The sequence below is a fragment of the Prionailurus viverrinus genome, chromosome B3 (genome assembly GCF_022837055.1).
Source record: "Prionailurus viverrinus isolate Anna chromosome B3, UM_Priviv_1.0, whole genome shotgun sequence".
Classification (NCBI taxonomy): Eukaryota; Metazoa; Chordata; class Mammalia; order Carnivora; family Felidae; genus Prionailurus; species Prionailurus viverrinus.
Window position 1 is genome coordinate 115,603,693 of NC_062566.1, and position 11,576 is coordinate 115,615,268.

At 48.3% G+C, this 11,576-nt stretch overlaps 1 protein-coding gene across 2 annotated transcripts; it reads right to left on the bottom strand.

Moving 5' to 3' along the window:
- Positions 1-2,455: 2,455 nt before the first annotated feature.
- On the bottom strand, positions 2,456-10,870 carry PROX2 (prospero homeobox 2). Of its 2 annotated transcripts, XM_047861256.1 has the most exons (4): positions 9,446-10,870; positions 5,394-5,501; positions 4,172-4,366; positions 2,456-2,713 (listed from the first exon to the last, which is right to left on the bottom strand). In XM_047861256.1, exons 1-4 carry the CDS (start codon positions 10,766-10,768, stop codon positions 2,528-2,530), a joined length of 1,812 nt encoding a protein of 603 aa, XP_047717212.1. In that variant the 5' UTR covers positions 10,769-10,870; the 3' UTR covers positions 2,456-2,527. The 2 variants fall into 2 exon arrangements, with proteins under 2 accessions (XP_047717212.1, XP_047717213.1); XM_047861257.1 differs by lacking the exon at positions 5,394-5,501 and having other exon boundaries at positions 10,016-10,870.
- Between the last annotated feature and the right edge of the window lie 706 nt (positions 10,871-11,576).

The window sequence follows — 11,576 nt, forward strand, 5'->3', positions numbered from 1 at the left end:
TGTCCTCCTCACTGTGCAAATCTGGTTTGGAGCTGGGTGTACCTCTTTGAAGCCATGTTTGAAATAGGGTTCCTAGTGAACCTTTTCCTGCATGCAATGCCAACTAACTGCCTACTTTTAATCATTAATAGGGCATTAACTCCCCAGTGGTGCCAAAATCATAAACCACACTCCAGGTCCTACTGTCTACCCATGAAATTAGACTAGATGATTAGACATAAAAATATGTCTACCATTGAAAGACTCTGAAAATGTCTAATTTGGGAGAGAACAGTACCCACATATACCTTAATGGAAAGAATGGCCAGATCTTTAGCAATGTTATGACAGCTAAAAGAACTTAATAACCGGCTCAGAATGTGTTCCCAACAGAGAAAGAGAGATACTTGGTAGAAACAGAAAAACATAACAAAGATAGAATTCTTATGTTGGCAGGCATGTATATTTATACATTCTTCTGTGTTTAGGTCAGTGGTTAGAGAACACTTCTGGAAGGACTGTAGTACACAAATGTTTTCAATTTGAGCATGTACATTTCATCTAATTGGTCCCTGGGACAAGGTTCACTGCCCTGGATGTGGCGTGGCTAAATCTTTAAAACACACGCTAATGAATTTCAGGTTTGGGACAGAAAATGGCAGCTCCATATCAGACAATCATGTGAACTTGGAATTGTTTCTCATGAATATCTTCAATAGTTATTGAAGTGGGTTCTTCTGCCGTCTCCAAACACAGATAACTGTTCTTGCTCAAGATACTCCATGCTTGCCTACTCTTAAAACTTAAATTTGGCAGATTCCTTCATTTTTGAAGGGAAAATTCTGGGAGAAAATACGGCAAAGATCATCTGAGTGCAACTGGATATATCAAAGGGCACTTACAAATAACCTTAGAGCAACCTGAAGATTAGTTTGGGCTGAGTACTTCTGTTTTGTTTTTCCTCTCAGCTGTTTGAAGTAAGGGAAAATTCAAAAGAAAGTTCTTTATTCGCACCTTTTTTTGTTGATACATCGAGCAATAGTTTAGGGATTTTATCTCCTCTGATCCAGCCCACCCAAAAAGTCAAGGAAGTGGGGTAGTTGAGTATAGAAACTTGTTTTATGTAGATGGGAAACAAGGAAGCTAATGAAGTCACAGACATCCCTTATTCAGAATGACAGAGCCTGAAGTCTGTAGGACACCCCACCCCAACTCACACACCTTTACAAACTCTTGGCTCTGACTAGCTCACAGGACAGATGCAGTTACTGAGCTTTGCACATGTCTCGCCTGTATACTCAGAGTGCGTCACAATTTGTATTGGGCCAGTAGGTGGGGGGGGGGGGGGGGCATTGATTTCATGAACTCCTGAGTCTGTGAAAGATTGACCATGGCCTGTACTTTCCTTAAGGAGTGGGAGAATTTCTGTTTCTGTGTGTGATGCTGTGTTTCACCCCGATTTATGCCATTCATTGTGAGACTATGCACAGGCTGTGCCAATCTCCTATCTGGACCTCAGTTCCCTCCTTCCTAATTTAAGCTGGGTGGGCCAGATACCTCCTAAGGCTGTTTCCAAGCTTCCAAGTCTGAAGTTCAGTTTCTTCTGCACGTAAGAGGCTGGGCATCCGTTGCATCAGTCAGCTAGAGACTAGTTGAGCTGTCCTGCTGATAAACTCCCAGCAGATGAATGAATGAACAGCAACACTCACGTCCTACGGAAAGTTTGGAAATCCTGGGTGATGAAGCACTCCTGAGTGCTAGGCAGGGCTTGTCAGATGACAGCGTCCCAGCAGTGCTGGATACTTCCTGGCCGTGGTAGTCTGTTTGCAATCACAGAGCAGCATGAGGTGGTCCAGCATGCAGTCTGGCTTCAGAAGGGCTTGGGTTCCTCCATACTCCTGACCGTCCCCGCCACCCCAAATGCCCTACCTTCTACTTTGGCAAGTTACCTCACAGCTCCAAAGCTTGGGTGTGGTTGTTTTTCAAATGAAGCTAATATCTACTTTTCAGGGTGAAAAGCTTAAAGCTAATGTATTTGAAAGTGTCTAGCAAACAAGTGGAGCTCAATAAATAGGTAACTAAAACCAGCAATCTGTAAAAACCCCACAAAAGGTAACTTTATCTGAAAGCCAAGTTGGGGGAAACACTAGCCTTTGTGTAGTGAGTAACATTTCACAGAGTACTTCAGGACTTACTATCTTTTAATCCTCACAATCTGGTTTTACAGACGCAGTGATCCCAGCAAGTTCCCAGGGTCACAACACCCAGAAACAGTGAAGTGGAGATTTAAGTTCTGCTTCCAAACTGTTGTGTTCCTTTTAAAGTATGCTACCAACATGCCGTTACATGTGGTTGATATATTTTATAGTTGAGATTAAACCTCTGATGATTCTGAAAAGGGAGATAAATGATCAGAAATGGTACTAGTGCCTATGTGGGGGGAGGGGGGGTTCTCCCTATGCCCTTTTTATATGACTACAGCTGTACTGACTGCCATTTAAGACAAACCCAGGAAGACCTGATCAGTTGCACCTCACTTTGTGAGATCTTAATTCCGAAACAGCTCCTGGGGGTAGCTGGAAGATTTGAATATCTCTGGGATGTCACTGTCCAGTTTCGAAATAATTTTATAAATGGGTTTCTTCCAGGAAGGATCTGAGTCTTTCCCTGTGGAGACAGCCCTGAAGAACTCCTGTAACGTCAAGCTGGCGATTTCCAAGAAGCAATCCGGGACCTGCATTCCCAAAGAGACCCACAAGAAAGAAAAGACATGAGGCTCTGAAGCACCGACACCATGCAGATCTCAGTGCTGCCTGTTCCTGGGGTGGTGGGCTGATAAGAGCATCCCTGCTCTCCCGGCCCTCGACTTCTGCAGCCCTCAGAATCCCCTGCTCTCTCATCAAATACAAACTTTAAAACGATGGTACCCATGAGACAGCCCTGGGAAAAAGTATATTAGGGACACTCCTTATGGAGGAGAAGCTGATTCTACTAATGGTGCATTTTCAGTAAATGAGAAACGGACTCTGATCGAAATTAAATCTGTGGTTCAATGCAGGTTTTTAGTATTCTCTTCCTTAGTGCCTAATGTGGAAAGGCATGCGCCCAAGTTTACAACTGTTTTCCTCATCCCACCATCCTTTGGGGTTGGATCCAAAAGACTTGGAACCATTCCTGCTTCCCAAGTCAAGCACCAGGTTGAGGGGGACTCAGTATGTTCCAGGCCCTGACACAGACTGGCATCGTAAATGACGGGGAGTCCCACAAGTCCTCCAAACCCGGTCTGGCCCAGGGCTTGCCACCACCGCATGCCAGATGGCCACCCCACACGCAAAGATGTGGCAGCACCACCCTGTCCACACACCCTGACCCCACGAGCCTCAGAAAGGAGGCTCAGGTTCTGACAGAACGTCTGGTGGATATCAGCATTCCTCCCCTTCGTTGGAAGTATCAGAGTCACATGAGAGGGGTAAGGCGAGGAAAGGGTGGTCCGTGACCTGCAGAACAGAATGGCAGCCCAGCAGAGCTGTTCGCCGCACACAAGGAAATGTGTGTCTAGATTAGGAGTACTCACCGGTGACATCTAGGCCACTTGCTCACCCTTTACACCTTACCCTCTAAGGTGCCACCAGTGTGCCTTCACAGAGGTCCCCAAAGGACCCAGAAGCTGGAGTACTGCTTATTCATTATTTCCAGAGAGAGAGAGAATCTGAGGTGACTTGTCGTGAAAGGCCCACAAATAAAACTGATCAAGTGAGAATAAAGAACGAAATGATGAAATGAACAAAAATTGTTGTAAAGACAACGGAGGCCAAGTCTGGGGGCGGCAACAGCGTAGCATGTAGTCGGATGCCTCCTGACACTGCGGGGAGAAGTTCCGCAAGTTACGGCCAGTTGTAATTACAGAGTATTAACTCTCAAATGGCACAACACCCGGCTGGCTTCTGCTTCCGTTTCAGATGAAAACTGGCTGTACATTCAGCTTGTGATATCTACCTGTTGCCTAAAAGATGTTGAATCTCGTCTGTGTGGGTGATACAGAGATTGGCCCTAGGCTGCCCTGGCTCTCGGTGATTTGCGGACAGACACGGAAGGAGGTCTTCTCGAAAACTCAATCACAAAGGGAAGGCACTCATCAGACCTCAGGGGACCCATAGTCTGGTTCCAACTGTCAGAGCTTGATTTTCCTTACCTCAAAGTCATTTCCTTTGTTATAGTGCATATTGAGAGCTCGAAAAAGTTCTGAGTCTCGGAGTACCACCAGCGTTTTGGGATTTGTGACACCATCTGAAATCGCTTGCCGGGCAAATTTTTCCATTTGGATGTAATAAAACTCACGAAAGTTGCTGAACCACTTGATCATCTGGGAGGTAATGCAGCGGTTGAACTGTACAAACAACAGGGCCCATCAGGTCGGATGTTTGCCATGAGGCGCTCAGAGCCAGAACTCTCAGCCTACATTTCAACATAGGGCTTAATAAGGATGGCTTCAGCCACCATGAGAAAGGGCTTTCTTTAAAAAAAGAAGTCACAGCCGTTTTCCTAGCCTTTTCACTTGTACACAGAAAAATGCGAATTAGCTATAATGCCGATTAGAAAATACTGTTTTGATGTACTATATTTATGACTTTTTTACCCATGAAAAGATTTCCATGGTGTCTGCTGTGACTTTGGGAGGGTTTCGGGTCAAAGCCAGTGTGGTACCAGCTTCTGCTGCACCTGGGCAGATGGCACAGCAGCCCCAGAGCTCTCTGCCGAGTCAAGGGCAAAAGGAAGGGATAAGGGTATAGAGCAGAGAGCAGGCCATTGCAACCTTGGAGTTGCAGAATGAATCGAAATCAGAGCTTGGTGCAGGAGTCAACCAAGCAACCGAATATGAGGGAAAGATCTGGAAAACACAAAGAAGTAGATTCAAAGTATTAGCTGCCCTCTCCCAACACCCAGGGTAAGGGAACAGGCATAGTCTGGTTCCAGCTGTCAGAGCTTGATTTTCCTTATCATCATGCTTGATGTCTACATACCTTCATTCAGTGTTGAAATACAGCAATTTGAATATAAATGTGACAATGTCCAACCCTTTACGTATTCTATCTTTTTCATAGTCTTCCCCAGCAGAGATAAAACACTAGGCCAAAAAAGCCATTTACTAATGTTTCTCTCTCCCCTCCACCCTTCCTCCCCATGGGTTTGTATATCTACAGGTCAAAAGCTTAAAATTCAGATACCCAATCTTTGTGGCCCAAAGTTATTCATACAGAGTCTCAGCCCAGAACTGGAAATTGTACCGATCCCATCAGCAACATGAAGGGGACCTGAGGTGCACATAAGATGACCTAGGACTTGCCTCCCACTGGGCAAAACCATTTCCTCTTGGGAGTTTTTCAGAGGCTTTCAGAGGTGAAGAATGACTTTACCTGGACATCAGGGAAATAAGCCTTCAGCAGGTTGGAGCTGGGGTAGCGTGTGAAGAAAAACATGAGTTTGGCCTTCTTCAAGTGACCAGGATTTAGGCCCTCCTGGATTTAGCTCAGCGTCAAGGAAAACTAACACCACTTTATCACGTGATTTTTATCAGTTAATCCAAATAATGACTTGTCCTGTTCCTGACGGTTTCTTTTTTTCTTTTGTTTCATTTTTTCTGGGCGAATGGTGTATTAGTTCCATTCTTCTGTCTGATCAGATAAGCTCTTTCTTAGGGCGCCTGGCTGGATCAGTCGGTAAAACCAGTGACTCTTGATCTTGGGGTTGTGAATTCAAGTCCCACACTGGACCTAGAGCTTACTTAAAAACTAAGAAAAAAGCTTTTGCTTTCCAGATGCTCAATACCATATATGTACCGTAAATTTGCAGAATTCAAAAAACATTTTGATGTGTGAAAGTTCTACAGCCTTTATGATATCAAATACAGTTTGTTGTACTTTGTGTGTGTGCTTTCAGAACAGGATGGGGAAAGATGGCAGGTCTGTCCCAGATTTCAGAGCCCCACATAGAGATTTCATTCCCCTTCTGGGCCTCAGTTTCTTCATCTGTAAAATGAGACAAGCCCACTAGATGGTCCCCATTCTATTCTCAGAGCTCCCTTTGCGGTGTTTAAGCCAATGAACACCTAACCTGCCTGAGTACAAGAGCACAGTTGGCTCCAGCTCAGGAAGCTTGAACTTCTCGGCTGTGTCTGCTCCTCATTTGCCTGGCAGAGCTTCCCTCACCCTTCCCAGTTCAGCCCAGACACCCTTCCTCTGTGAAATATTTCCTTGCTGAATGAGGCCTTCCTTACCCTGGGCTCTCAAGGCTTTTTGTACAAACCTCTGTTGTAGCAATGACCTCCCTGGAATTTTTACTGCATGTTTGTCTCCCCATTTAGACTGTGAGCTCCTTGAGGGCAAGGACCTTATCTTTTCATCTTTGTATTCCACATGCCTAGCCCGGTGCTAGGAACATAGTAGGTGCTCAATAAATGTTGGTCGGATGAAGGAATGAATGAGTGATTATATGGTCAGCCTTAATCCGTACAGAAATATGGAAATGATATTCCAACCCATACGTCACTCTGAGAACAGATTGCTTCCCCTCTAATAAGAGAAGGGAGCTGTGTTGTGACTGCCTGGCACCAGCATGGGAAGGAGATAAAGGTTCTTGCACGAGAACACATAGCATTCCCAGGGACAGTCCTGGGGCTGGGTGAGAAGCATTATACAGAGTAACCTTGGCGCTCAGGTCGGAGACCTGTACCTTTAGGACGATTAAGGCTTCTCAGTAGGACATGCCAGTTTAGCCAAAGGAGACTGAACCAACTGATTTTCAGTTACAACTGGCATCCAGGCTGCTGCCCAGAAGACCCCTGCCCTTGCCTCACTGGACCAACTTCTTATCCTTCTTAAAGGCTTATAAATGCTGTGGAAAGAATCCTGGATTTAAGAGTCCAAAGACCCAGTTTCAGATACTGATTTCGCCACCTATTAGCTGTGTGATCTTGAGCAAGCCACTTATCTTCTCCGGGCCTCATTTCTAAAATGTGAGTATAGTAGTTAAAACTTGTGCTTGGGTTTGAATCCCGGCTCTGCATGTGTCTGTCTTGTGACCTTGGGCAAGTTAGTTTGCTTCTCTGTCCCCGCCTCCCAGATTACCTGATCTAGAGTGGCCGCTTGAGGATTGTGACGTAACACAGGCCCACAACCTCTTATCCAAAACGCGGGGCCAAATGGGGTTCGGATTTCAGAAGTTATTATTTTACAACGGTAATATGGTGCATAGACCATACGTCAGTTAACGGCCAGAGCAGGGGCTGTGGCAGCAGTCTGCAATCCAATACGTTAACATTGCCACGGCAAATTGGAGGACTATTTACACTAAGGGGGATAGTCTATAAATAGCCTCCAACCAGTGCAGGTCGGGTTTTGCCACCAAACATGTTCCCATCCACCTTAGGGGAGAGAAATCACAGGGATGTTCAGAGCTCCGAGTTTCAGAATGGTGGCTAAGTGCCGGTGGACCCTCACGTGTGAACTGTTGGCCGACCTCAGGGAACGGGCGCAGCAAACGCTGCCCCCTACCGTCTCACCACTCCCGCTCTACCTGTCTCGTGGGGCGTTGTGGGAATAGGAATGGGTGCTGGCGCTCGGTGGCTTTCCCGGCCGACGGGAACACATCTCTAATGCTGGAACATAGGCAACAGGGACGAGGGGACAGTTGGGGAACCAGGAGGCTGCCTGGGAGCCCCAAATCTTTCCATGCAGCCAGGCCCGGTCGATGGCCTCCCCAGCCTCCCCAGACTCTGAGTCCACTCCTCATTTTACAGAGCGGGGCTAGGCACGCAGTAGGTGCCCCCAGAAATACCAGCATGCCCCTGCCAAGGGAAGTACAGCAGAGAATCTTTGGGCTCTGAGTCCTTCAGGCTCTTCCGCCACCGCCTGACTTTAACAGGGAGTCTTAACCAGTGGCCTCTTACCAAAGGCCCAGACAGGTAGCCTTTGTCAGCCAGGGCGATTTCCTGGCAATCTCTACACCTCCAAGAAGATTTCCCGCTGCCTGAAGAGGCAGCAGTGGCCGGTGAGGCGTTCTTAGCCTTGGTTTTATAGTCGGTCTGGCCTGCCTGGGAAGCACGCAGCGTTGCCCAAGCATTAGGGGTGTTTCCAACACCCGTGACAGGCAGAGGGCGCTCGTGGCATTTAGGACACAAGAGCCCACCCTCTTGTGGCAGTGAGCTGGTCCCACCCCATCCTGCGGCCATTAACACAATCCACCTTCCCCCCCCCCTCCCCCCCCCCCCCCCCCCCCCCGCCACTCCATCGCCCTCTGCCAAGAGGACAACCGTTCATGCCTGGATATGCAGCTCCACAGATGCGTTGACCTCTGGAGGCCGAATTACAGTCCGCTTATGAGAAGCAGCGGTGTTGAGCTCAGCTCGCTAAAAATGCAACATCCAAAATAATGTCGTCAGGAACTTCACTCCCACGAGATGCTTGCTGGAAGAGGATCTTTGGTCATGTGAGTCTGAGGCTGCATACATTCTCCTCTTAGAGCTTCACATAGGACATCAGCATGTTAAAGCCTCTAAGAAGTCCCACGAACTACCCAGTAGTAGAAATAACCAGTGTTTAATAACCAGTATTTAAGTAACCGGTAGAAATAACCTACTATTTACCCAAGCTGCTTTCTTCCTAATTTAACAACTATTAATATCCTGAGGGAGGGTTACTCTGGGCAACACTATTTGAAAGAGTGGAGTCTGCCTAAGGGTTGCAAAGTTTTTGCAATAAGATCCAGACCCCTACAGCCCAGCCTGGGCCCCCCAGTCCTCCCCTCAGGGCCCCCCCTTCCCTCTACATACCCAGCCCCCAAGCTCTGGTTCTCTCAGCTACAGCTTAGAAGCTGTTCCTTAAACTAAAGGCTTCTTACCCCTTCCAGCTGCCTCTTGAGTCTAGTCCCTCAGGAAAGCATCCCCTTTTCCATCTGCCTCAGAAGTTTCTAGTCGCTCTTAGCTTCCCTGTGAATTACCTAGACAATGCAGGCTTTTCTGCCTGTGCAGCCAAGGGATTGGGGGAGCCATGCTTCAGATGAGGTCATTCCCTCTCTCTGTTTAGCTGTACAGGCCGCTGACAACCGAATTATGGGGGTTTTCCTTCCATAGAAAGAAGCCCATATTTTGGAAGCCCATTTGAGTTTAAAAACAAAACTCTTTTAGACCCAAAGGAAAGAGTCAGTAGTGGTAGGATCCAATGTGTCCCAGAAGAAAGTAAATGAATCTTCCCAGCATCCTTAAATCCCAAAATGTGGCTGCCACTTTCTCAGAACCTAAAAACTATGAGCCCCAGGGAAGGAAGGCCTGGAAGCTACAGTAAGAAGGCCGCCAGGGAGGCAAAGCTATTTAAACGCCATGGAGTTATTTGTCCCCACCTCCCTTCATCTTCCAGATTTCCCATTTCTCTGAGCTGTGGCACTGAGAACCTCAGTTACTAGTAAAGGATATGTGGACTGAAGAAAATGGAAGCACATCCGGGGCACACTGCAGGCCGCCCTGTTCCACCTTCACCGAGGGAAGAAGGGGCAGTCTTTCCAAACGGGGGGAAGTGAAGGGCAAGGGGTACTGCTGTTGGCTCAGAACCGACGGTCGCAATTTGACTGCTCCCCAAGGTCGCAGGGCAGACTCTGGGGAGGAGTGACTTTGGGAAGATGAATCTTGGGGAAGACTGCTATCCCAGTGGTCACTGGGTCCATGACTCAGTAGCTGGCTAAGAATCTGATTTTCCTGGATGTGGGAAGGCACAGTCAGAGGACAGTTTGCTGGCCGACCCTGATAGGGTCTGGGGATCATTCTTGAAGAGACAGGGTACCTGGGAGGATCTAGAGGGGTGGCCAGTGATAAGTTTCGCAACAGGACCCCAGTCTGTGGCTGGGCCCTCCTGGGCAAGGTGGCAAAAGGAAACAGATCTTTACAGATACCTCTCTCAGGAGGCGAGGGCTCACTGCTACCCTCTGGCACAAGCCCCCGGAAGCTTCTACCCAGCTGGGTCAGGTGGCCCGGTGGATCCAAGAGTACCTTTTGTAGTACTGAGTCCACAGCTTGGGACACGGCCCCGGTCAATTCTTTCCTCAGAGTCTCCAGCAAATCCTGTGCTCCACAAGGAAGGAACCTGGGCTCCTCAGACTGGTATTCGACTTCAGACGCTCTGTGTTTTTCTTTCCGGGAGAGGTCCCCACGGGACCCCTGATGGTGGTGATCACTGTCCATAGCCCAGGGCCTAGATCCATAGCCCTTCCTCTGCTTTACGCTTAGAGGGCCCTTGTCCATCTCAGAGCCTCCTGGGTCCTGAGCTGCGTCCCTGGGCTCAGCAGCCTGCAAGATGTGCTTTTGCAAATGCCTTAGCTGTTGCTTCAGCTGATAGAGCTGTTCTCTTACCCGAGGGCCCCCTTTCCTGCTGCCATGGTCTCCGACAGGGCCCGGCTTCAGAGGGCCTTTCTGCGTGGGAAGGCTCTGCTTCCTCTTCCGCTCCTGGGCCTTCTCTGGGCAATACGGACTGTCCCTGGCTTGGGCATTGCCTGGCACCAGAGCATTAAGAGAGAGGCACATGCCTTGGACAATGGTCTCCACTCTGGCCCTCTTTGCTTGGATGTTCTCATCGCAAAACCAGTCAGGGTCAGCAAAGCTAGAGCTGGGGACAGGGCTCCAGGGAAAGTGGGGGTCTCCGCCTTGCTCTCGGGGGGCTGGGCTTCTTTCACCTTCCATACAGGGTTCTGCCAGGTGGGAACAGGCCCGGGACAGGGGAGAAAGCAGGCCAGAGTTTGGATCCATCCCCTGGCTCACAAGGCTCTGGCTCAGAAGGTCGGTTGTGGCTCTGTAAGGGAATTCTTTCTCCCGATGTCCTCAACGAGAGGGGTACCTCGAGGGAGCTGGGGGTTCCTCCTCCACACTCAGAAGGATGAGAAGCAGCTGTCAAGGATTCAGACTCTGATATGCCAGAACTCACAAACCTGAGTAGACTCTGAATTAGAGACAGGGAGAAAACAGCATATGTGATTTTGAGCAGTGCTCTTCAAACTTGCGTGCGCAAATAACCCAGGGATCTTGTTAAAATGAAGATCCAGATTTAGCAGGTCGGGGCCGGGGCAGAGATTCTGGATCTCTCACCAGCTCCCATGAGATACCACCGTGCTGCTGGGTGGGACCCTACTCTGAGGAGATTCCCAAGAGGGATCCTTCAGGGAGGAATTGTCTTGCTAGGGCATAATTATGATAGAATTATAATAAAGGTAATAGCAGCAGCTAACTGCACGACTGGAATTATGCCAAGAACTTTACGTCTATGACCTAATTTAATTCTCGTCACAAATCCCTGAGAATGTTGTCATTCTCGCTTACGGAAATAGGCCCAGAGAGGTTGAGTTACCTCCGGAAGGTCACACAACTAGTCAGTGGCAGGCTGGAGTCAAAACAAGGTCTGTCTGATTCAGAGTAACCTTCTTAGTGCCTGCCACAACAGAATCACCCAGGGCACTTGTTAAAAGTAGCAAATTCAGTAGCCCTCACCAGCCCTGCAAAATCAGAATCCCTCCATCCTGGGGGGCAGGGGAGGACCTGCATTTGAAACAAGCAAACCGAA